Here is a 27,846-nt window from a genome sequence, read left to right on the forward strand (position 1 = left end):
TGTAAAATGTGACATTAAGTTGTAAAATGTGACAATAATTTGTAAAATGTGACATTAAGTTGTAAAATGTGACAATAATTTGTAAAATGTGACAATAATTTGTAAAATGTGACATTAAGTTGTAAAGTGTGACAAATAAGCTGTAAAATGTGACAATAATTTGTAAAATGTGACATTAAGTTGTAAAATGTGAAGTTATACTGAGTTAAGTGCCACTTGGTAAATATCATTACACATCGGAGATAAATATAATTTGTACAAATTGTACAAACTATCAATTTAGATATAAGATGCAGTATGAAGCTTCATTGCTTCTGATTTTCATGAAAGGAACAGGTATTGACCCAACTTAACTGTTACACAAATCAAAGTGTAGGTGACAAATAAACCGTCCGATCAATACATATGGGTGGTTTTACATTAATCACATACCGGGCATCAGTATTATGTAGTATTGAGTTTAAATGATTTTTAAACTTTTCTAAGTTTTAGTCATTACCTCATAGCATTAGGTTTTCTTGTTAGTAATAAAGTTTCTCGAGACTGCAAATTATCCTTACTGTTTCCCAATCACGCGAAATTTTATTAGCTCTATATTGTGCAAAAATCTGAGTACCTAAATATCAATTTCCCATTTATGTGATGCTGCTAAATCAATACTTTAATAAATAAATGCATTAAATTTCCTTAAACTAATGTTTACCATCTAAAGCATACGCTCTCCCAACATAGTCAATACGTCATAGCTCGTCAAAACACGTCACAATGCTTTCACAGAAATAAAAACACAATGATGGAAGTCACTCTGTCATTGTTTCTAATTCTCATTAAAGGAACAGACTTCGACCCAGATTAATATTTACACAAATCAAAGTAGGTGACAATAGATGGTGTAATTGTGATGTAAACCTTTCTTCAAATTTCGTTCTAATTTTCGTGATTTCCTTGTCAAAACAAGTTCACGAAGATTAGGTTTCGAGGTTTAAAAAAATATAATGGAACGTGTCTATACATTCGCGTATTGATTTTAACAAAAAGTACCGAAGTAACCAAAATGTATGCAGTACATGAAAAATATAACCATCTGAACCCTAATGTGATTAATTAATGTACGAGTAATACAAACTGAATCGTTGTCTCACAAATTATCTGGGGCCTTCATGTAAGTATTTAATTACGTGTTCATGGAAGTTTGATTTTCCTCAGCAAGGCCTTCACCACGAGACCGAGGTCGTGGATATCCTTTAACTGTTCAGAATCACGTGATACCTTGTGATGATCCATAGAAAATACTGCATCTGTCACTTTCTGTAAACGTTAAATAGACATGGGATAACTACAATTGTCACTCTCTGTATTAAATTTGTTTGCTGTGAGACACATATTTCATTATTTTCATTTTATCATCTACGTTGATTATTATATCTTTATTCGAGTATTTCTTAACATAAACATCAATTATGTTTGGCATGTAACAGATGTGTGTGGAAGATACCCATCGCATTTCTTTATAACCTCTTAACTAGTTAAAAAATAAGGAAAAGAATCCGTTGGAAACCATCAAATATTACCCTAAAACTGTTTGAATGCGTAAACTAATTATCTGCACGTTAAACGCCAAAAGTTCAAGTAAGCAATCAGTTAAAAACCATTGAAAAATACTCCCAAATATGTTTGAATGTGTTAACGAATTATTTGTTCAAAAGGTTTAAGTAAAAAAAGGTTATAAAGTTATCCCTCACCTGATATTTCAACGATATCTCTACGGAATCATTAGAAATATTTCCATGGACAAGATCATGTTTGTGGAGGTAGGCTAGACTCTTAGACAGCTGGTGAACTATCATGAATGCGTCCTTGACTTGAATTACTGTTTCCGGGTCATGCAGATATTTTAGAAGAGATTTGCTTCCCTTTTGGTGGCGAAACGTTTTCAACACGTCCAGAACTACATTAGTCATCTCGGTTTCTAAACAGTAATACAACGGTTTTAAAATCATAATTAATTTAATTTTGGGTTATAAGTTATCATCACCACTCTTATTTTTTAAGAATATATATCTATAAATTGTCGTGTTGAAATATTACAATTAATGATTATGGCTTGATCCAGTCACTTTTTGTATGAAGGTATCGTTATTTTTCAACTTTCTGCTTAAGTAGAAATAAAAGCTCGAATATATCTATTCAACCAACATAAATACTTCATTATTGTTTGAAAAAGGCGTGTATATGTCACCGCCCGTAAAGATATTCTGCTTTAAAATTTGCATATAACAGATGTATCTATCCTTTTGCGGGCATGTATGGATTGTGACGACATGTGTCGGTGAGCATAACGTCAAACTGAAATGATGATGTCACAATGAATACCTACAAGCAAGTGATGTAGCTGTGATATGCAAAGACCGAATATCAACGAAAAAGGCCAATAAAACCAAGACCTCCATCATAGTACGACTAACCTGATTTTGTTCCTCTATAACTAGACTGTAGACGACTTTGACTCTGCAAAAAATAAATACAGTCGCTGTAACTCTTCAGTAGGAATAAAGCAAAGTATGCCGAAATATAGTCATTCATAGAGAATGATATTATTGATATTTCGATGACCACAACGTCTACATCCTAGAAAAAATGTTACAGTCACGTGTCATTTAAACACAAACTGTACATCATAATGTAATCGCAAATCTACATAATTAAGTAGTAATTTTATTAATGAGATTAGCGTGTTATGTATTTCTTTCATGGATTGAAAAATTGTGAGCGCAAGCAACCTGGCACATATATATATAAATGAATACCTTTCTCCTTTTTAAAGTGTTTGCAAATGTGTACAGGAAAGGATTCAATGCCGAATTGATGGGAAGTACCAGTATCATTATCCAAGCGTATACATCTCCGGACAAACTACCGCCAAAGGAGGTCCACATACCTGCAATGCAAAATCTATCAAAAAGACTAGAATCCCTTAAATATTCATCTCATGTTCCGGATTTAAAGCAATCTTAATTTATACCCACTCACAAACTATTTATGTGATGCCTAAAAATTCAGTTCAAGAAAACGTAAGATTGATAAACGTGTTGTTTATTATCTTAATCAGCAAACGTATTGACTTAGATTTTTTTATTTATACTTACCTAAAACACCAATAGGAAACCAGCAGAAGAAATCTGTCGCCACTACCGCTGTGAGTGCGCGCGCAACAGCGATATCCGTGCTCTGTTTATTTGTTGTTTTTCTCAATGCGAGGTGAGTTCGGCTTTTCCTGTAAATCACAACCTGGCAAACTGCTATCACTAGAAAGATGACAAAGTTAAGTCCGACGAAAATAGCAACTGAAAATTCAGAGCCAGGCGTGGCCGAATCTGATAATGGAAGTGCAAGACACACACCGGAAGAACTGTAAAATTCACCCTGGAAGTAATCTTTGAAAGCCGAAATAGGAATTAATGCTATTACAATAGAAAGAACCCAAAGAAAGGCAGAGGTTACCAAAGCTGACTTCATCGTAAATTGTCGAGATGAAAAAGGAAATACGATGGCCATTGTTCTGTCAAGTGTAATAAACAAAATAACGAAAGCGGAAGCTTCACTAGAAATGGTTGACAGAACTCCACTGACTATACATATAGTGCTGTGTCGCCAAGCCATCTCTTCCCAAACATAGCGGCCTCTGTAGACAGCGTCAGCAATGCCTATGATTACCATATATACCCCCATCAGAATGTCCGATAAACTCAAGCTGATCACAAAGATAGAGTAACTCTTCGCCAGGTTTATCCTGTCGTACTTTATTCTATAAACTAACACAAACAGATTTCCTAGCACTGCGCATAGACCAATGACCCAGAGAGCAACTCTCAGAAAGGACACACGAATAAGACTTGTACAAGAAGAAATACTGTCTCGTGGGGCGAAACAGTTTTGATCAGTAACCGAGGCAGGTTTCGCACAGCAAAGTGTGTAAGAGTCGACATACAGAACACTTAGACTAGATAAGCCTTTAAATACGTGTTCCGCTAGCTGTATTTTATTATAGCGTAAATCTAACGTCTTCACATAAGCTAGATTGCTGAATGTATCATGGTCGATCCTATGTATTAGGTTTGAGCTTATGTTTAAGTAGTTTAATGCATCACATTCAGCAAAAGTGTTCGACGACAGAGTATGGAGTTGAGAGCCAAAAAGATTTAACTCTTTCAGCAAACGTAAACCCGAAAAAGCATTCTCTTCTATAGTAACAATTGGATTATGGTTAAGAATAAGATATTGCAAAAGAGAAAGCATTGCGAACGAATCTGCTGGTATGCTTTTTATGTTATTGTTACTAAGGTCAAGGGTTAAAAGGGATTTCAGATCAGATAAAACTGATGTGTTTCCGAACGATAACGATTTTATCTGGCAATGCTGCATTGAAAGGAAGAACATAGCAGGAAATGAAACTGGAAGGTGTCCCGTCCAGTCAGAAAGGCGCATCCGAACACTCAGTCCTCGTGTTGTTCTCGGAAGCTCACTAAACAAGAGAGATTTATTAACTTTGTCGACTTCACAGTGAAATATCAATCCCTGACACGAACAACCGTCTGGACAGATGACGTCACAATGTCGCTCATCGTCAGCTCGTGGACACTGAGCCACACCGTCACAAACCTGTTCTAGTGGGATGCATATCGTACTACTGTGGCATCGGAAATATCCAGGGCAGGTGAAGGCGTCTGTAAAAATGAAGTACATCTTTAAAGTGTCGTGTTTATTTAACACCATTACCATTTATTCAACAGTAATCTACCCGAGAAGATGTGCAGACCAATGAAATTTAATGGACACATCAACTAAAGAAAGTCAGGTAAACTCACTGGGAACCTGAGAAAGTGGTTTTCTTATACAGATGTGTTTTATACAGAGGTGGTCGCTAAAGCAGGTTTGACTGTAGTTCACTTAAGTCTTAAATACTAATCTTAGATATTAAAAGTTGGATATATATGCTTCTATTTTATTTTACTGCTGCCGTATCTTTACCACATTGTTGCTCGTCTTCGCTATTCGGACAGTGTGGAATCCCATCACACAGCAGTCGGGCTGGTACACAGTAGGAGTTTGGACATTTCATATAGTTATCTGGGCAAGAAAATGTTTCTGAAACAAATAGAAGTTCAGCCATTCAAAGTTTTCATTGGTCTGGTATTTAAACTTTTATCAAATATTAACTAGTTAAGTAGTATATATAAATTCCTATTTTTCATCTTTGTAAGGAGTTGCAATTAAATTAAATGTATTAGTGTATTTGATCAAGAAAGTAATAGAATCAGTTGACATGCGACACAAAAGCTGAGTGAAACTTGTATTAAAATTCTCCGTCACATATCATTTTGACAATATAAAACAGGATACCGAGTGTGGCATAATGTTTGTAATTACAAACGTTTTGTACCTCAAAATAACTGATGATATCATATCCGCTTTCTGTTCTAAATTCGGATTTCGTCTTATATCCATTTTACAGGTATGCTAGTTTTATCAAAAAAAGGAACAGTTTCCCTATCAGTAAGTCTATTATAGCTAATGCAATGGTTTGAAGGTAAAATCAACAAAAGAGACAACATTCTTATCAGGAAGGCGATGCATAGTATATGTAATGTGTTCGATAATTACCACAGTTTTGTAGATGTGTTAGGTCCCGGCATGCACTAGGTTCCCCAGTGACGTCAAAGTCCATCAAACATTTATGGTGAGGATAATAGCTCATCCCATTCTGACAGTGGAGCTGGGGCTCGAAATACTTCGAATCGATTACAGATTCATCTTAATAGAGAAGCAAACGTTTTAATTGGAAATAAGCAAAAATGTTTGTTTGTAACAATGGAAACATTTGTATGGATGAATACAGGTCACTAAGGACATATTAAACAATACAAATCGACGGGTTTCTGTTTAGGTTAGATATCATTCCCGAAATTCGCCTAAAATCAGAAAATATAAAGAAGTCATTCAGAAATATTCCATACAAGTTAAGTTTATTATTTTGTTTTCTAAAATGTCATCTTAGGCAATAACCTTAACCAATGAAAATCAAAATGAATTTTGTTTTCAATAATTTTATTGTTGCTTTATAACTGAAAAAAAAGTTCCTGAGTTTTTCTATGATTATTCAATTTATTTGCTATAACATGCTCTGGCGCAGTTAATGCCAGAAAGGTAAAGCTCTGAGAGAAAAATAGGATTTTATGAGTTATTATCATTTAGGGAACCTTGTCTTCGTGCGTCTTCTACCGCCATGACAGCCAACAGTTGTAGATAATCCGGCAATCAAAAAACAACAAACCTTACCTTCAAAACATGTAAGTGGAGATATACGTAACACAGGCCTGGAGTCATCATTTTGTCTCAATTGTATCCAGCGGATTGGTACGTCGTCCCCTGTTAAAATTGTAGTCTCGCCAAGACATGAGGGGTGGATGATTGGGGAATCTAAATAACAACTGTCGATTGTACAAAGATTAGTAGGAAGATATGTATAATAAATTACGTCTTTTTCCTGTTTAAATGACATAAACAAAATTCCGATTACTAGCGGAGCCTGAGTACTTCATACGACGAAGAATGAGATTATGTACGCAATTGCCTTAGAAGTGTGTATATTTTTTGAAGGTATTATTAACATTTGCTTTTGAAATTATTGCGGTAAATATTGATATATTTATATGATTAATTTTTCTTTGTTTTCATACTAAATCTGGTTTTCTGATCGGCCGATTCATTTTTATACCATTATGAAAAAAAATCAGAGAATGGCGCGGAAACTTGACGTTATCGTGACGTCACAAAAGCAACACTGACGTTTCGTATTTATTTGGAAAAAAATCACTTGGAAAATCAATCGAATAGTACGTGTAAACATATTTCATTTATCAAGTTATTGTCAAATAGTCTGGAAAATGAAATATAAGCATTGATGTCAATATTCTTTTTTTAATTTCATGGGGTTATGATTAATTTCTATTTGTTTTTATTTATATGTTTTCACTATATCCGTCTTTCTGATTGGCAAATCCTTTTTCTTCATATACTTTGAAGAAAAACTCCGAGAACAGCGAGAAAACCCGACGTTATCATGACGTCACAATAGAGACGTCGACGTTGTGTATTGATTTATGAAAAAAAAAACTAATCCATTGGAAAATTAATGGAATCGTACATTTAAACGTATTTTATATTATCAAATAGTCTGAAAAATTAATTATAAGCATTTATGTTACAATTTTCAACTTCATCGGGTTATGAAATAAATTTTGTTTGCAAACTTTTGTGAGAATCCGCTACGAGGATTCACGCAGTTTGCAAACAAAATTTCTTTCACAATCCGATGAAGTTACAATTAGTGACATCAATGCTTAAATAAGATAGATTTTGTTTGCAAACTTTTGTGAGAATCCGCTACACAATTTCTTTCATAACCAGTTGAAATTTAACAATAGTGATGCTTACATATTCTAACTTACACTTTGAATTACTGGAAACGTTTTGAAATAGAGCATTTTTTATAAAAAAAATCCCGAAACCAACCACAAAGGAAAAGAAAACAGTTGGCAGAGATCGTGAATTAAGCACTAATACACGGAAACTCTTTTTAAGAAAAATCGACCATACATACCCATAATAGGGATCACATTTCTGCCTGCTGTTTCCGCAGTAGGTCAAATTGTGCATGTGGAGGCCGTTCAAATCGCTTGTGAAATGAATGTGAGGATTCGCCAAATGGAAACCGTTGAAACAAAGCTCGACATGTTGTGTACAATGTCCTGACCGAGCTATCAGTGTTGTTAAAATGTGTTCATTTCTGTACCGGATAGACACAGGTTGATCCGTTATTAATTTGATGTTGATTGATCCATGATTATTACTTGTAAAAGAACATTGTTCCTCATCAGGCGAGGTGTCCATAAAGGGCGAGAAAGGCCAGGTCGTCATAGCTGTTTTTAAACCCATATAGGAGCAGTTGACCGATTCAAAACCTTGAGACAACGGGAAAGTAGGTCACTTATGATGTCATTTTACATACAATAATATTACAACATACATTTAATCGTGATTTTCACCGACATATTTATTCCGCTTTTGCATACAATTTTCTCTTATCCAGTTATCTCTCCTTGAATAAGTATTAATTTTGAAGTAAATATTCTGTAATCGGGAATTACATTTGCTTGTTTCTTTTTCTAAATAGCGTAACGTAAATCTCAAATACTCATGACAGGATAAAGGAGAGATACCTGTGTAATTTAGTAATATGCATATACGGAAAAATGGTACTGACATGTAAAACATATGACTGTAACACAAAAATATGTCAACGTTGCATGGGCAATGGATACTGTTTGATTTTGTAAATCTGTTTCTTTCAAATATTGATTATGTATTATATCTTTATAAGCTTGATTGGCTTACCACTGGTTCCAAGATGAACTCTAACCTTTGTATTGTTACATAAATTGTCAGGACAGTAGGTCGAGCAAGAATATGTAGGGTTACCAAGGTCACAGGAACTATGGTTTTCATCACTTCCGTCATGACAATCAGGGATATGATCGCACATTCTATATATAGAAACATGTCGACTGGAAGGGCAAGGCCAAACAGTCTCAATCTGATTCGGGTAACCTAGATAAAAACAAATGAACAATACTTTTTTATTGATACGAAAATTCTTATTTGGTATGATTTGTATTTGAATAAATCTGATACGAATATCCAGGAGATGTTCTAAACACCTTTTGTAGTATTTTGATGCCTGTAGTTTTCTTAGTGCCATTGTCTAGGTGGCACTAAAATTCATAATTAACGTTTTATACATAACAAGTAATACAATAAAATGAATGAATGTATCGTCCTTTTAATTTGTACAATCACCACGCAACATGTTACACATACAATCATCTGATTGACTGATAACAACGCTCATGTATGCCACCTACCGTTGCATGTGTCTGACCATTCGTCAGATCCGTCATGGCATTCCACCTCACTGTCACAAACGTTGTGGTCAGCGATACACTGACCACTGTGACATCTCCATTGTCCCGATAAGCAGGGCGGTTTATCTGCAAAACATTACCAGCCTCGCAAATCCTTATTTTAGTTAATAAACAAAATGTTGAGCTCTTTGGTCGGAATGCCTACATATGCGCAAATTATTCTCAAATCTGTTGCAAACGTTTTCGTTGCCGCGAAGACATATAGAAGTAAGGATTCGATTGGTAAATTTATCCGAAACTCCACTAGAACCTGATCCATACGATAAATGGAGTGGTAATAATGATTTGTTTTTTAATCAGATGGGAATTTTATTTTTATGGTAATGAGAACAGTTGATCTTTAGCAGTGTTTTGCCAGCTTGCCTTGACCTTGCTCTGCTATTAACAAAACATGACCATATATTTTTCGATGACGTCATTATACTTCAAATTATTACTGTATGTAACTTGGACGCATTACAAATACCAGAATATAAACAATGCAGGTATATCTTAGCATATCTTATGAAAAAATAATGATATTAAAATGCATCGGAATTTAATAATTGGATTTCTAGTGCATAAAGCAAAATATACGCACGGCAATTTCGTTCATCGGAGCCGTCATAGCAATCTCGATAAAAATCACACACCAAATTCAGAGATATGTACTTTCCATTGTCACAGAGAAATGTCACTCCACTGATATCGCCTGTAAAATAAACAATACATAATAAAATAGTTGTTTGTCAGGGAAATCACATTAACATGTTGTCGTTCTATTTTCGTTAGATGAACTCAATAACATGTCATTAGACTTAAGAAATATGGATGCTCGCGCGTTACAAATATATTCAAACAACAGACACCTGGCTATTATCATCACAAGACTGATGAAATAATTGTAAAGCCTTTAAAGCACGTCCATCCGTCCGTCTGTCTGTCTGTCTGTAGTCCCAACTTTATCCGGCAAACTCATTCTAAGATTACTTTTGATTTTGATAACATTTGGTACACAGAACTATGACATAAAGAGATGTTGAGTAAACTATATAGGGATCTGTAATGTCCTCTATTAATGGAGTTATTACTAATTCGTGTAGCGGGGATATTAGGCATCCATTCTGTACGACAGTTAGTTGATTATCGTACCAATTAGACAGACCATCAGTGAAACTCAATCCAACATTTATCTAAGAATATGATATACATATACAATTGAATGGAATAATGCCGATAATTTGCATCACATTATGGTAATAATATCGTCATGTACGTTGCATAGAATCCCATCTATATATATGTTGATGCATATTATCAGAAGTCGTTTTATGTCATATTTATGTGTTCACTTTTAGTGTCACAATGTTACGTATGTTTTAACAGAGATGACCTTGACACCATTTTCTATCTCTATCGTTTTTTATCATGTACGACAAAACACTTACGCCCTTGCGAACACGCGTCCTCGTCCGACTGGTCCATACAATCTGGACGATGATCACACACAAAATAGGACAGTATGTATTCTCCTGTCTGCCGACATCGAAACAGGCGGTCAAGGACGATATTGGGTACCATGGTCGATCCACTGGTATTAGGGATATGAGTGGCTGGAACTAAATTTCAGATATGTTACACAAACCCTCTGTTGGGTTGGATTATTATTTGATCTGTTGAATGTCCATTTGCAACTTGACTACGATAATTTAAGGGTATCATCCCGTGAAGTGTTTGAATTAAAACACTTATACTTTAGCGTGCGTAAACGTCTATACTTGGTGTAACTTCTATATATTCATTTTTATTGTAATATGAATTCTGAATTAACGGATATAATGTTTACACTCGATTTGAATAATGCTGATTGAAACATCAAAGCCAAATAGATATATGGAGTTGAACTAAATGTATTGAACCTGTAAATACTGCAAATTAAAGCAAGTATTCCTTTGCTTGGTGCTGATGCTCTTTTAGCTTGTACCAAAGTTATAAGTATTACTCTACACAGTTGTAAGATGAAGATTATATAAAATTTATAACATGTTGCTGAAAGTTAAAATTTTATTCTTAAGAGTTCTTAAGACAAACGTTATGAAATTAAACACAAATTAAGCTTCAATAGCTTAAATGTTCCAAGAGTTTTACATTTTATTTTGTCATGCCATCTTCAAATAATTATAACATCACCTGTCGGTTATATGTTGATTTTAACGGCCAACACACATGTTACTATAACACAATTCATGTCAGTGAATATTTTTTTGTAAATGCAGTACTTACGCAGAACCTTTTCCTTCTCCGTTCCTGTCGAATTCAGACATATAGAGTAGCCCATAGTACACCTACTATATAACCAGTTACTGAAGGTACGACCCGGCTTGATAGAAATAGAAATGCACGTGCTGTACTCATCAGCATATTGATAGTCTCCCCTGGAACATGTAAACGAATAAATGAACATGGATTATTAAGGAAATGATCTGCGAATAGCTTGATATGCGAGACTAATACAATAATAGATGTACAGCGTGAAAATGATCATTCCACTTACAGTTTGAAGGCTGACATCAATTAACCATTTTGTGACGACCGCCTGATTCTTTGTACTAACATAACAATTTTGGACTATTCTAGTTTTCCTTACGTAAGACTAAGATACTTACCATTATACATATCTTACAAGTTTTTGATATCCTACCCTCTTTGGGTTGGAACGATAAACCCTGAGGTGGAAAGCTAGTGGTAATATGTCTTATCACCTTAAGGATGTACACCTCTGAGAAGTCAAAATTTTCTTGTATTAAACTTTTTTTCTCATATAGATTTTTGGAAAGAGGAGTTCATACCATGAAAGAAAATGAAAGAAAAAACATATGTCCGTGTGCTCGTTTTTGAGCTACTGTCACTGAAAGATACCTAGTTGACAAAATATTGGATTTTATGGGAATTTTGCCGTTTTGACCATATACACAAGATATTAAAGCCATAATTTCCTAATGAGGTGTTTGATATGTATTTATGTTTGTAGAATTTATTTTCCAGTAGTTTTCTTTTAAAATATACCAGTTTTGATCAAAAAGACTAATATTTTTTCTCAGAATAACAAGATATGCTACCCCTACCCCTTAATTTTGAGCTACAAAATGCACCATTTTCAGCCATTTTTGCCAAATCAAACCCTTTATAGAAAAAGTTCTGGTATTAAACTTTTGTTAATATTTTGCATATATTGCATAAAAGGGTTGTTCTTTCAGAATCAGGCAGAAAAATGGGGGGTCCGTGTGCTTACTTTTTTGCCCCACTTGAATATTTGTTATTTTTCAGTATTTTAGTGTAAAAATTAAAAGTGCTCAAATTACCATTAAATGTAAAAATAAAGTGAAAACAGTGAATCATTTCATACATTAATGCTCAATATTTTAATTATCACGAACCAAGTAAAGATTTACAGCAAAAATTAGCTCAATACAGCTAAAAATGCTGGTGCAGTGATGATTTAAGTAAAAACAATTTCAGTAAAAAATGGTAAAACTGTGGCTCTACTTGAAGCGAAAAAAGACAAAATTTCAAAATGGCCGCCAAATGGGCCATTTCTTAAAATCCCCGTATAAAAAAATCTGCAAAAGTTAGAACTGTAATTTTTTGACAAAATTTGCTACAGATATTGATAAATTGTATTTGAAAATCTCATAACTTCTTTGATCTTTGTCGAAACGAGACTTCAACGGGACTGAAACCTCAGAAGAATACATCCTTAACAACGCGACCACCGTCAGCACGTTTGCTATCATAATAAGAATATATACTTGTTATTCGTTTGTGCTTACCGATGTCGACCTTGAAGTATTACCAAAGTCTACAATGATAAACTCACCAGGCTGTAAATGAAAGACGTTTTGATTTGCCCCTTATGAAGCTATTCCACTGGAAATTTCTGTCATTATTGGTAAGTTCTGAAGAAGAAAAAAAACTGCAAATGGATTTATGCAATTCGTCAAAATAACGATAGTAACTATTGGATTTGGTCTAACTTATTAAACATTTGTCATTTAAAGTAATTTGTGCCGTATTTTCCATGCTCACGAATCAAGATACTCTTTTATTATGTGTTCATGTCAAAAATTTAATAACGTATTGAAAATTACAGTACTGTCAATCCATTGGTTTTGATTTTTAATTTTACAAAATAATTAGAGCAGAAAAATAATTTTAACAGTACTGCCAAAACACATTATATGTGCATCTATAGTGAAGCGAAATGAGTTCCTACTGTCAGACCATGAAGCCAAATTATGGTCCACAATTTCATTTCACATGTTTACAGTGTTATTAGTAATTTATGATTTATGCAGGAAAGTTTCCATCTAAACATACATAAGGCTTAAAAACAACAATTTTACAGTACATAATTTCTGTGTTGGTAGTAACGTTTATAAGGCATTTGAAGCCACTTGAATGATTTTCACGGCTTAATTCATCCAATGGTATAGTTTTCAATAGATTAATGAAGAAAAATAAAAAAAAGTCAAAACTTTTGGTCTGTTACGGTACATATTACTTTAAATGTTGCCACAAAATGTCGTCAATGCAAACCTCCCAAGTATGTATTCCTAAAAGTCACTTACTTACTATACAACATTACCACAATTGAAAAGTTTGAGCGTCTAAACTTTTTTTGTGTTAATTATACATATATATATATTACATACGGTCATTTCGTTCATTTCAGAAATCGTTTATCATTTAAATTTGCTTTCAGCAATTTCCGACTAAAATATTTCGCAGCTTAATAGTTATACAGCTATACAGTTCCAAAAATTAAAACGTCTTTGCGGCGATCCCTTTCTAACTGCGTCCGCGAATTACGCAAAATCCAATCGCAAGCAAAAATCAGTTTGTTGACACTTTTCCAGAGTTTGTGCCTATTATCACGGTTATCTCTAAACTCTTCCATCAGTCTGCTGTCAATGATTAATTTGTTCTTCACTTCTCTGTAAGCTGTCCTTAAAACCATATCAACTTACTTATCAAAAAATGTTGTTCTCCAACTCCTCCAATGCCGTAATGGGACACAAATTTCTGTATTATATCCGAGGCAACCAACTGATCTGTCCAGTCGGATATCTCTATGCCGTTACAATCATAATCCCAACCATAATTCGAACTTACAAATAGACACCCTTTTCTGAAACGGTAAAGCAACACTCAATGGAAATCATATCTTTTGATGCGCTCAGAAAAACGCCCTTTATTCATACTAGTTATTTAAGTTTGTGGTTTTTATTTCTTTTGTAATTATTTTTTTCGATGTACCAGTTAAGTTACATATGTATTCTAAGTGAAACTCTGAACAGTACATGTCATATTTATACCTATATTTGACAATCATTTTCAACAAAATGATTTTCATAAAAGAATATGAAATAAATAAAAAAAAAATAAATAAAAAAATAAAAATAAAAATAAAGTGCAAATTTGACAATAGCATTTTGCATGAAAACGGTCTCCGCAACAACTTACCTATTGATTGATAGATAAAAGTTAGGCTTCCACTAAATTTTACATATAGTAGATCTCATTACTTTAATAAACTTTAAACAATTATTAGATAATTTTCATTAATTGATATTTCACGAAAGAAAGTATGATATTAAGCGAAGCCATTGAAATGAGAGTATAGACTTACCCAGGAATAAAAATACTCTCTACTCTGTCCCTGTCTAAACACGTATCTTCAACAAAGAAAACCAACAATAGATATTAGACCTAACCTAAATTTGATAGTGATAACCTAAAAAGATATTTACTGGACAAAAATGTGCTGCATTGGTACTATTTAGCTGATATACTAAGAGTAAACAAATAAGATTAAGAAATAGCGATCACTGTAACTGTAGATTGACTATGTTTTCTACCGCTTTGTTTGTTTGTTTTTAATTAATTAACGTCCTATTAACGGCCAGGGTCATGCGAGGACCGCCTCCCATGCATGCAGTGTGTAGCGTGTGTGAAGTGCGAGGTGCGTGTTTTGGGAGACTTCATACAACGAAAGGAAGTTCCCTAGGATATTTTATGTTATATATCAATGCAATTATTGTATTATTTTTATTTACTTTTTGCATTGGTACATACCGTGAAGTACAAAAACCGTCTCTAATATTGTCTTTTGATTTGAACGGCACTCGTAACCGCCGGTATCGCCAATGGAACTGTGTTCGACTTGTAGGACACTCGATGTTATATTATCGGAACTTGTCGTTGTTGTAATTGTCGTTCGGTACCTCCATCGGTTCGAGCCCGGATGTATCTCATCGGATCCACTGTTGCCCCAGAAGAACCATCGTAATGGAAGCAGTAAGGGGTCATCTGTTATACAAGTCAATGTCAGTGTGTCTTGGAAGCGTATCTCAAACGACCCAGTCAGGCGTAGTGCTTTACAGATGAAACATAATGTAGGACGTTTGCATTTGTACATTTGCAGTATATTCCCTTATGATCAACATGTCTCCGTTAGTAACAAAATAACAGAATTGAATCAATTATTAGTAATAAAAGCTTATCAAACTACAATACAATTGATTGCATTTGTCAGAGCATGGGAGAAATAAAAAAACAGATAAATAAATTGTTCATTTGGAGTCTGTTTTCATAGCCTTTTCGATCTATGGGGATGAACGTCACACAGGAGAGTGTGTGAGGTTTGATCTCCGAAGGATTTTGGCTTTATGACTACGTATTTTGTCTCTATATCTAAAATGATGAATTTCGTGGTTCATTTGTCTCGTGATTGTCCTTCCTATACTGACTATTAACTCCCTAAAATGAGTCTTTTAGTTATACATGTTTTAGTTAACAAGGTCAAATCTAGTTTATAAAGAATTATTTACAAATCATCTATCCAATATTTGAGTCCATAGCTATCTAATGTGCAGATATTTTCGTTTTAAATCCCTTATTTAAAACTCAACATGAATACCAACGACATCAATTTTTAGCGGGAAGTTCCGAGTGTTCACATTTTCTGATTAATCAACAAAAAAGTTAGATGAATAGAGGTTCCTCAACAAGTGACTCTTGTTTATCATGTTTATCAAACTTGAGTAAGTTAGTTTTTTTTCAAATTTTGAAAGGGCACGAGTTTTAGCGGGTGTCTTTAAGAAAAATTGAAAACCAACTAACGAGAGTTTAGATAAACTTACCGCCATACATTGTGTAATGATGATTTTCATAAAATATAGTCCCTGGATAGAGAACCAATATCCTATTGTTTGATACTCTGAATAAACAACTACCTGTTAAGCAGTAAATACGATGATAATAAAAAATAGAATGCGTTATAAAAAAGTAGCCAGAAGTTAAGATAACCAATCGGAGTCAAGAGATATTGGTTTTGACCAATTAGATGCGCCGTAGGTATTTACACACTGGATTGTGTAAATATAAATGATAACCAACTGCTATGGAATTTATCACGTGGGTTTTCGATTGTTAAACATGCATGGTTATGTGATGAATAATAAATCTACCAACCAGGATATTAAAAGTAGTTATTTACGCCTTAAATATCAAGCTATCTCAAAATTGATAGGCAATATATTACTTTCAGTTAATTAATTTATTATAAACTTTTTTTTTCTACCGAGAGCAGCTCACAATTGAAGTAAAGTCAATACAGTAATACGTAAATTATATTCTCTGTCATTTTGACAATTATATTGTTTTCAACAAAACCTTTATAGAAATGGTCGATCCTTATTTGACCAATGTGATATATTGTATCCTTATTGATAACTAGGTAAATATATTGCAAAAGAGGATTGATTTGGCATTTTAATTAACTTTTAAGTTTTATGCTGTGTCATTTTACAATGTTTCATGTAAATAATAAAACAATAATCAATGCTGGCAGATATAAAAGTCATTTTCGGAGTCGTTCGTTTTGTTCTCCGATCTTCGATCCTCGATATCTAGTCATTGCATTTCTAATGACGTCACATTTGACTAGAAGTATTTCGAGATAAATTTAACTTGAAGATTCTTATTAATAGCTGCTTACTTTGAATGTAATTAAAGTAAGTTGCGAATATATGCTGATTTTGTGCTAAATCTCAATAAGATATCACTTAATCAATTTAGAAGTCTATATATATTTAAACGTTTTATATTTATTTTCATTTAAATTTAATCTCGTAAGATCTTAATTTTCTTTTTTTTTTCTATCAAATATCATTAATCCGTTCTATCAGCTAAAGAAAGAATCGATTTTTTATGGTATGAGGTCGTAACGTAAATAATTTATGGCAATCAAAATATGGATAACAAGCCAAACTGAATTGTTTGACATGTCGGTATTCTTTATTCCATAGAAGATATGAAAACAATTATAAGACTTTTTATAAGATTTTTGCGTATTTCTTTAAAAAAAAATCCCATGATAAGTCAATGGAATTGCACACTATATCGTATTTCAATTAAATAAATTAGTCTAAAAAAGAATGATTAAAGGCATTAATGTTAACATGTTTTTGTTTCTTTAATTTTCTTGGGCTTTTTGGCTTTTTGCGTCATTCTTGATTGTTACATTTTTCACAGGGTATGAAACAACGACCAACTAGAAAGTCAAATTTAGCATGAAAACAAATTAAAGTGCACAATAATGAAATATGAAAAAAGTCAAATATGGAAAACTGAAAAATCAAAGTGAAAATTACAGTATAACCCCTCTAAAACTCGAACTCGCATTCCTCGAATACCCACCCATTTCTCGAACTGATCGCATGGTCCCGACCGTGCCCTTATATACTTTATGTAATAAAACCCAGGATAGCTCGAACTGCTATTCGTCGAATACCAGTCATTCCTCGAACAGAAATATATCTCGTTCCCGTCAAATGCATAGTAAAGAAACCATCTATTCGTCGAACAGTGCTTCCATCGTATGGATGCGGAAGTTGTCAATTTGAGTATTTAACAGAAATGAGGATTGTCCTAACGAGTCACGGCTCCGTATTCCGTTATGTTATCGGTATTCAATTTCCATCCTTTGCGGTTGCTAGTCTATTTAATGTTTTAGTTGAAGTTAAGGTTGAAAGGACAGAGCTCATCCATATGCAGCAAATCATTGTTATATTTAACCAATGCGTTCCGTATATTGTTTTTTTACGAATTGGGTCATTTAACTTTCCTGGTTTCTGTAAGCATCGTTTCCTCTTATATTAGTGCCTTTCAAATACGATAATATTTTGATTAGCAATTTTACAGTGCTTATGCATTATTTTAAAATCATCTGCGAATGGCGAATTTTAATCAATATAGTGCACTGTACCTCTTGTAGATAGCTAACTAGACATTTGCTCTGCCTAATTTACACTTTACAAATTATCTCCAGCATTTCAAAACGTGCATTTTTATAAAATACACATTTTATTAACATAACGATCGAAAGTCATCGTTATAAATATTTCAAATACTGGAAAACAATACTTAAATCGTTGTTGACATGCAAGCTTTGTCACAGACTGTGGCAATTTTCAGCATTTCACAATGTGCATTTTTATAAAATTCACATTTTTTATCATAACAATTGAAAATCACCGTTATGAATAATTTAGATGCTAGAAAATAATACTTACTACGTTATCGACATACAAGGTTTGTCACAGAATAGCAATTTTCAGCAATTCACAACGTTGAACGATTGAATATCGCCCTTATATATATACAAATGTTTTAAATGCTAGAAACAATTACCTCAAACGTTATTGACATGCAAGGTTCGTCACAGACTGTGGCCAGTACATATGCCTATTTTGGCAAACCTTAGATGAGTCGAATACCCCGTATTCCTCGAACTATGAACCTGGTCCCCTGCAGTTCGAGTTAAAAGGGTTTTATTGTATTTAAAAGTTAACGTAATTCTATACTTACATGATTGGGCTTGTGTACCAATAAATAATATGAAAGTCGTAAACACCAATTGCACACACCACATTGTGTTATTTCTGAAAAATAATAATAAAAAAAATGATTTTAATGAATATGTATATTTACGATTAAGACTTACATGTATATGAAAGATCAATGAGGATATCAAACTTCCCCGTCCTACATCACTGTTTACGAATGTGTATAATTAACTGTAGCAGCCAGAGTTATCTTTATATATCCATGTGGGTATATCACCATCTGAAGAGAAATTAAGCTTACGGTTAGCACTCTAATTTATACATCATGCATCATTATTGATGTAAATTACACTTGAGTGCATCATGTGAACAAATAATGAATTTAAAAAAACGACTTCTGGAAATGTGAAGCTAATAAACTCCAACTTCTCCATTTGCTATACCAAAGCACCATAAAAACCCATACCTAATTATTGTTGACACTGAATCTGGAAATGACAACAGACAAAGCATAATAGTGATACTCAATCCGTTGTATCGTAATTACAATACTCCTCAAACTCTAGCTTCAATTGTGATGAGAAACACTATTTTACTCAATGAAACAATTTAGCTCAACATAATCGCCTTTGGTATACAGACATTGGAGAGATGAATCCATCCTCGTTTGATAACAATCAGCGATCACACGACGTATCACGGTATTATCCAGTCTCCTACTATTTCAGTGATAAAAACACCAATCACATCGGATGTAAAACCGATTATGAAAATTAAGACTCAATGGATATATCGTCTTACCTTACAGTGCCACTGGCCAGAACCACACTAAAAGAGCAAAGATTAATTACATTGTGCCGTTCAATTAATATACGGTGCGTATACGAGCTTGCGTAGGCAGAGTATATTGTGATACAACATTCCCGGTTATCGTTTTTATATACAGTTATGACAATCTTTCTCGTGATTTGTCAAAAAAATCCTACGGGAGTTCTGAAACTAATTGCAGTAAACTTGAGCATCAAGAACAATCGATCTACTTGATATAACATTAATAAATTCCGTTGATTAATTACAAGCGTTTTATTCATTTCACCTTCACGTGGTCATTTTGTGGAAATAGTTGCTATGAAACACTACACATGAAAAGGATATCTGATTGATTAATAAATCAAATTCTGGACTGTGTTGATATTTAATGCATATGTAATAAGTCATCTGATTAAATTTATTGATTGATGTGTACTGTAGAAATGTTATTCAACAATTAACACCGCCGCATTGTCCACATTCACGATATTGCATTTTATTGGAATTGCATAGAATATTAAATGAAGGTATTATGTCCCCAGTGATTTATGTTTTTACTTTTTCATATCTCACAACCGCCCACCTCACCAGCGAAGCACATTAAAGTGACACATACTGTATAACTAATCTTAAAATATATCGGTGAAGCTTGAAATTTTCGTGTGATTGATTATAATTACAGTCAAATATATCTACACAGACCACCCGAAAGACGAAGAAAGTGAGATCTTTTTAGTTCCAGTGGTCTCAACAATTCATATGATTTAAATTGCACACGGAGCATTTCAGACTAGTTATTTTCTATATATTTAATAGGTTTTTATGGACGAAATACGTAAATGTGTTAACCCAGGGTATTAGTTGTTTTGATTTTATTTTACTTACTGCTCTAATAACAGTTATGGTTATTTGATATTAAAATTATTGATTTCATCTGTCATTCTTGACCTGTTCTTCGTATTCTCCGTCTTCTGCTTTTCGTCCTCCTCTTCTCCTTCTCATTCTTTCTCATCCTCTTCTCATTTTTCCTCTTCCTTTCGTCCTCCCTTTTTTCTTCTCGTCTTTTCTTCTTGTCCTCTTCTTAATTTCAAGCGAATTTATAAATCTATGTACGTTGTGTGTTTGTTTCCATATCTCATAAAATTGATTCTGTGTAGACATTATCGATAACTTAAAATGTCGATGTGTGTAACGATTTCTAAAAGGCCAATATCATTGATTTGGTATTTGAACCAAATTAAGCTATTTTATTGCCCCTCTGATTGTGGTAATTTAATACACCATATCATAATTAAACAAACTCGACTTGCCAAACTTAATTCACTGCAGTAGTTAATCATCAGCTGATTGTCGTTTAAATTATTCAGTTAACATTGTCCCATTGACCCATGTGTTCATACAAGGATATATACATAATGATAGCAGTGATCTACAAGTGCATACGTTTTTGTTTTTATTTATATTTTTATTTACTTATTTATTTTTGCAAAATAATGGCCTATACATGTCTCTGTAATTAAGGATGTTAAAAAAGACAAATTGATCTTGTTGTGATATTGCTTAATCGCAAGGATATAACTTAGAGGCAAATGTGCAACTTACAGATATGTAAAAGTGACCATTTAGGAAATAAATGATAACATTAAAAAAAACATACATTCGATTTCAAACCCAAGAAATTTATATTGGAACTTAATACAATATAGTACGTTTGTAAGTGAAACGCATATCAAAGACCTTCTAAAAACCAAATAGTAACTTATATATATGTTATTTTGTGTGAACATTTGGATAGCAAAATAACATTTTGGAAACAAATCTTTAGAGAAAGTCTTTCATATTCTTTTAAGGATACAATTTCTGAACTAATCGTTAAAAATTGCAAATAAATTCAACATATGAAATATCAGGGTGTCAGGCTGGATTTAATATATATTTATGATAACGATTGTTTTGAGACTTGACCCCTGGTCATTATTTCTTAAAATAGATCGCGACATTTGATACCGGACATCATAAAATCTTGATGTTTACTGTGCAAAAACTGCATTGATAATAAATGCAGTTAGTACATATAGTGTATATGTCGTTTTTGTTGACTGGTATTTTCAGTGTTTATTGTACAAATATTTCTAATTACGACAATTTAGTGTGAAAGATTAATGTAAAAATCATTATATACCAGATGTTTGTGAATGTTACGCCTTTCACCAGCGAGTGGCTGCACATAATAGCGTCATATTTCAGGCATAACTGTGACGTTTTAAACGTGATTTTTTCATCAAATGCAAATGAAACGTTTGGATCGAAAACCTAGTTGGGACCATTTTTGACATTTTCAATTTTATTAATTGAAAGTGGTCAAGCTTTTAAGAAATTCAACTCCATTTTACATCAATTGTTCCTGAAGGTTTCCCCATAATGGGGGGATTTGTGTTTAATTTCAGCTTTAGTACATTTTCTGATAATTACTAGGAATGCGATTTGTTAACAGCCGTGCTCTATTATGTGACAGTTCCCTGTCCTTCATGACTACGGCAGACTACACCTGTCTACGGGAACTATACCAAAGTATATTCCACCGGAAATGAGCACGCGACCAAATATATGCCGTCATAATGAATGGCATGTGACGTATTAAATCTATTATGGTCCTTTCTCTTGGGAATAGTTCTCCTATAGTGTTGCCTGGCGAGGTATAGTTCCCTCGTCTTCGACTCGGGACTATACCTCGCCAGACAACACTATAGGAGAACAGTTCCCTCTGGAAAGGGCCATAATAGAATATGAACGAGAGTCTATAGGGACTAGTGTTCAGGGTCAAGGAGAGGTGAGCACAATAACATACCTAACAATCATTACCGAGATGTAAGGAATACTTTATGACGGATGCTAGACTATTATAAGGATTATATTGTCAAAATATTACTGTATGTATTACAAATAAATCATCGCTTTATCGAAATTCAATTTCAAAAACTGAATAGGACATCCATTAACTATCTAACGTTTGTCACATGATCCGATATTTACATATTACAGAGTAATCTCCCTCGCGGGAAGAAATCGATGATGAAATTATTATCTTTTGAGAAAAAATAAGTTTTTTGTCACTAAAAAAACACACGACGTAGCGCTCGCAAATAATCAACCTCAAAATCAATACCTATTTCCAAGAAATTAATTGAAAAAAAAATAATGACATGAATTCACATATCAAGTGAAAACAAATTGATATTGAAAACAAATCTATATGGACACATATTTTACCACGTGTTTCTGTAAAACGACAACGACTTAAGCTAGTGTTTTTGCGGTAAACTACTTTTCATGACGACTTGAATTAGTATTTTGTGGTAAACTACTTTTCGTGACGACATAAGATAGTATTTTTATGGTAAACGACGTTTCGCGGCGTCTTAAGATAGTGTTTTTGTAGTACACGACTAAATTTTGTGAATAAAAAATTATAATTTATAATACTTGCTGCAGTTTAAATTACGGTTTCCTCGTTGAACATCATACATATCACATTCTGAAGATATTAACAGTCATTTGTAGCGCAAAACATATGTCATAATATGTCAATTAAGTTGAAATATCAAATCAAATCGAAAACCTGTCCTCAAATGACCTCCAGTACGAAACTATTGAACAGAACAAAACAACTCACAATAACCGCTGAGTGACCAGCCATGTGACCTATATCAAAAAGCTATTATACAGTGCACTGTCGTGTTCCCCAAGGATTAGAACCGTTTGAACCCCATAAATACCAGTCTCTGTAGGGAAATTTCATCAAATGACATTTACTTTATATAAAGTCAAACCTGACCCCATAGAGACCTAGGTAAAATGCAGAGATGATTAAAACATAGACTGCTATCACAAGTCATCGAGTTTTTCCTTTCTCTTTGATCTAATCGGCCACAGATCTATATACATATACAGTGAATGTCGTGTTTACTCCGACCGGGATCCATTTTAAACGAAACGAAGCGATTCAATTTCAAAATATATTCCTTTTTGTACTGCAAACCTTTGATTGTATCAAAGCTTGGTATTTTTTAAAGGGCTAATGTTGTGTCGCATCTGATATCCGAAGTTGTATTTAATATATATCTTTAAACCACAGGAAGGGAAATTATAGGTATACGCAAATTAATAACTTATCAGGAAAATTTGAACAAATATTCTGTATAAATTACTTTCCCGTTACACCATTTCCCAACATGTTTAAACTCCATCGACGCTTCGTTGCAATCTAGTGTTATGTTTTAAATCAACTATGAATTTTAATCAAAACACAAAAACAAATATCGTATTGCATCTCTTCAAAGGTCTTTTTCTACCAGTACCTTATATTATATTATTAGAACAGGTAAAGAGCTTTTCTTATTATTTAACGTTACATCGAAGTTTGGTCGATATTGACATTTACTCCTGACAATATTGTCTATTTAATTTGAAGGCAAAGTATATTCATTTTGTTTCGGTAAAGACTACCAACAGCAAAGATAAAGTTTATATTAGGTTTAATACGGATAGTCTTCTTGTTAGTTGTGGATGTTTTGGGTTGTTCGGTCGGTTACTTCCTATAAACAGAACAGCAATTCATGAACAGTCCGCCCTTATGAAAAAAATAATACAGAGCTAAAAGAGTTTAGGAAATATATTTTTGGTTGGTTGGCTGGCTGGCTGACTGGCTGGCTGGCTGGCTGGTTGGCTGGTTGATTGGCTGATTGTTTGGCTTGTTCTTTGGTGCTTAGCTGGTTGGTTGGCTGGCTGGCTGGCTGGCTGGTTGGCTGGTTGGTTGATTGGCTGGTTGATTGGCTGGTTGATTGGCTGGTTGTTTGGCTTGTTGTTTGGTGCTTAGCTGGTTGGTTGGTTGGCTGGCTGGCTGGCTGGCTGGTTGTTTGGCTGGTTGAATGGCTGGTTATTTGGCTTGTTCTTTGGTGCTTAGCTGGTTGGATGGTTAGTTGGTTGGTTGGTTGGGTGACTGGTTGTTTGGTTGGTTTGGTTGGTTAGTCGGTCGGTCGGTTGGTTGGTTGGCTGGTTGGTTGGTTGGTTTGTCTGTTGGCTGGATGGCTGGTTGGTTGGTTGGCTGGTTGGTTAGACCTAACTAATGATGAAGACCTTTTTGTCTCCTTTCAGATACTTCCTTGTTGTGTTTCTTTGTAATAGCGGAACTATTTGTCATTTTATAGACTAGCCACAAGATCCTTAATTGTTGATATGGCTTTCTCAGCAGAGCTCTTTACTAGATTATCTCCCCTTAGTTCGAAACTAGAATCAGACATGTAGTAGAAATACATATAATCAAGTAAATTTTAAGTGATTTTCTTCTTTAAATATTTTAGAGACATGTGGCCAGTGTAATATTAACATAGTGCTATCTCAACGAGGCATGCCTTAAAACACACACAGACATCCCGGGCATATTATACTGCCAATGGGAAAACAATACTAGTGTAGAGGACAGAAAATGTCACCCAAAATGATGATATATGGGCATTAGTAGTGATTCTATCAGTCTAAATCCGTATTACAGATTTGATTTGTGTTGTTATTTCATTCCTATTTCATATCATCAAGCAATATAATAGAATAGTAAAAATGCGCATGCATTTATGCTACTTGGTTGTGTTGTTTTGCAATTATTTTTACTTATTATCCCATTTTATTCGAAATAAAAATTATCGAAAAAAATAGAAACTGGTGTTTGTGTTAGACATAGTATAACGTAATACATAGGTTGTTTCTCCGATTCGAATCATGTGCGGCTAAAACTACGAGCCACGGATATTTCTACCCACAAAATAGGAAGCTCCTCACCACGAAAGACAACACTCATAAACAACTTGTGTTGTAGTGTATTTTCTCAGTTTTCATTTGATCTGTATGTTTTAGCCAAAAGAAAAAAATATATAAGGTTTATACAAATATAGACCCAGATTATATTTACATTCCTTCGGAGGTTTTGTGGATGCGTAGAAGAGAAAGTATATGTATGGAAATTAAACATAGTAAATATAACTGTCGTCGTCTTGTGTATTCTATTCTAAATTCAGATACATTGTAGATGGTGGATTGTAGCTAACATGTTTCGAACTCACAAAACTATATAAATATATATAGAGATGCGAGTTCAAGTTTGAGGTAAAATTTTACACTACGAGTTTTCAGTTTAAATCTCAGATAATCCGACTAAACACTGTAAAATAATCATAACAATATGGTTAACAATAAAGAACAAAGTGTGAACATAATATAGCTTGTTATTGTATTCCAGGCGCGGATCCATAGGGGGGCGGACCCGGCGTACGCCCACCTAAAATAGGAGAGAGAAAAAAGAGAAAAGGGAAAAAGAAGGGAAAAAGAAAGAGGGGATGGAAGGAAAAGAAGGAAGAAAGAAAAAATAGAGGAGAAAGGAAAAAGGGGAAAAAATACGGCAAGTTCACAAAATGTGATTTTGACGTTTTATGAGCGGTACAGTAGATAGTAAGCATGGTATTTGTGTTTGTTTTGGACAAAAATAATATGTAAATGCATAGTAGGCCGGGTACGTATATTCGTTCTAGGCGGCCCCCAGACCCCCATCCTTTTCTTTGCTTCGTGCCTCTATAAATATTTAGATTTTAGGCAGTGCAATTCTGTAACTTTATATTCAAAATATGACATTAGACGTCAAAAAATAATAAATGAATATTTTTACATGGCTTCAAATATTTTTTGGGAAAAGTGTACATGAAGTCCTCAGAAAGCAGGATTTATTAGCATTTATTCGAGGGCTTCTGGGGGCCTAGGCGGCCCCCAGACCCGCACCCTTCATCGCTTTATGTCCATATAAATATAAGATTTTGATATTGCAATTCTGTAAGTAAAAATTTAAATCAAAACTTTAAATAAAAAATATGACACTTGACACGAAATCCATAAATTATTTTCTGGAAAATGTGTTCATGAAATCCTCAGAATGCAGGATTTTGCACCATTTATTCTAGAGCTTCTGGGGGCCTAGGCGGCCCCCAGACCCCTCGCCTGATTTGCTTGGTCACACGCCCCCTCTAACCTCAAAACCTGAATCCGCCCCTGTATTTGGTATATTATAGTTTGAAGTGTTACTGACTAAATACTGAAACAGAGAGAAATATAATAACTGATTGGTTTACAGGCAAGAATAAAATGACATACCTTAATATACTGTGGAGCCGTGTCCGCTTCGTTCTCACAATCCGTCATCGAAATAAATGTACTACATTGTATCACGAACCTGTCATTCAATACCAACTGAATGCACTCTGAGAGATATACCACGCGTTTAATCGCCGGGCTGGCATTTACCAGATAAATACACGGATCGTCAGAAGAGCACTTACTATTATCTCAATTACCAATAGAGTTGATAAATGGATTTCATTAGTCAGCTGATGAAACAGCGTTTGCTCATATTTTTTTTTTCATTTAATGTGTAACTAACATCATCTTGTGTGTTTTATATAATGTCATAAATTACATGTGTTAGGCAGCTGCATATGATTTCAGTATTGATTGACATTTATGTAACGGACTAGGTCAAAAGGGTGTTAAATGAACTGTCGAATGAGCAGGTAACATACCTCACCATGCTATTTTGAACGTTAATTATAATTTTTTTTAAATTGGAAAACTGATATTTGAAAAAATCTGTGAAAAATGGTAGGATTTCTAAAATATCTATGCTATCAAATAATTTTGTGCCAAAAAATCATAATTTTGTCTAAAAAATGGTCCTTTCAAAAAAGGAGGATAACTCAAATGTTTCTTGGATACTATATTCTGCCCCAGCTAAAATATTACAACGGTGCTTCATAAAGAAGGAAAGTCACTCCGTGAGTTTAGAATTCTCGTTGCCATGAAGTGTAACTGCATACAATGTAACTCGGGTAATGGTACACTTTACTTCAATTAGGCTCTCATATTTGTCGTGTAGTTGTTTATATACTTCAATCTGTCTTGTAAGGAACATTTTCATTGGCTAATATATTACTTTATTAGTCTAGAAATGAACAAAAGGCGTTGCCGTTTCTAACGTCGATTCCTATTTGTTGATAAAACGGCGTAATGAT

The 27,846-nt window shown here is 33.9% G+C and overlaps 1 protein-coding gene across 1 annotated transcript; it reads right to left on the bottom strand.

The window, feature by feature from the left end:
* Positions 1–27,070, bottom strand: LOC138329734 (G-protein coupled receptor GRL101-like). The gene is made up of 20 exons (XM_069277021.1): positions 26,933–27,070; positions 18,951–19,024; positions 15,156–15,455; positions 14,710–14,755; positions 14,048–14,208; positions 12,898–12,976; positions 11,304–11,455; positions 10,469–10,639; positions 9,622–9,732; positions 8,982–9,107; positions 8,455–8,667; positions 7,661–8,021; positions 6,337–6,488; positions 5,662–5,811; positions 5,029–5,145; positions 3,147–4,724; positions 2,808–2,938; positions 2,466–2,508; positions 1,743–1,969; positions 1–1,308 (listed from the first exon to the last, which is right to left on the bottom strand). Exons 2-20 carry the CDS (start codon positions 19,012–19,014, stop codon positions 1,183–1,185), a joined length of 4,308 nt encoding a protein of 1,435 aa, XP_069133122.1. The 5' UTR covers positions 19,015–19,024; positions 26,933–27,070; the 3' UTR covers positions 1–1,182.
* Between the last annotated feature and the right edge of the window lie 776 nt (positions 27,071–27,846).

Source organism: Argopecten irradians, chromosome 8 (assembly GCF_041381155.1).
Source record: "Argopecten irradians isolate NY chromosome 8, Ai_NY, whole genome shotgun sequence".
Lineage (NCBI taxonomy): Eukaryota > Metazoa > Mollusca > Bivalvia > Pectinida > Pectinidae > Argopecten > Argopecten irradians.

Coding starts and splice junctions, on each gene's coding strand:
- LOC138329734 (XM_069277021.1), bottom strand. CDS start 19,014: ATGTGGTGTGTGCAATTGGTGTTTACGACTTTCATATTATTTATTGGT. Junction 6,489..7,660: donor AAATGTGATCCCTATTATGG/GTATGTATGGTC, acceptor TACAATCGACAG/TTGTTATTTAGATTCCCCAA. Junction 4,725..5,028: donor CGAAGACGAGCAACAATGTG/GTAAAGATACGG, acceptor TCATTTTTACAG/ACGCCTTCACCTGCCCTGGA.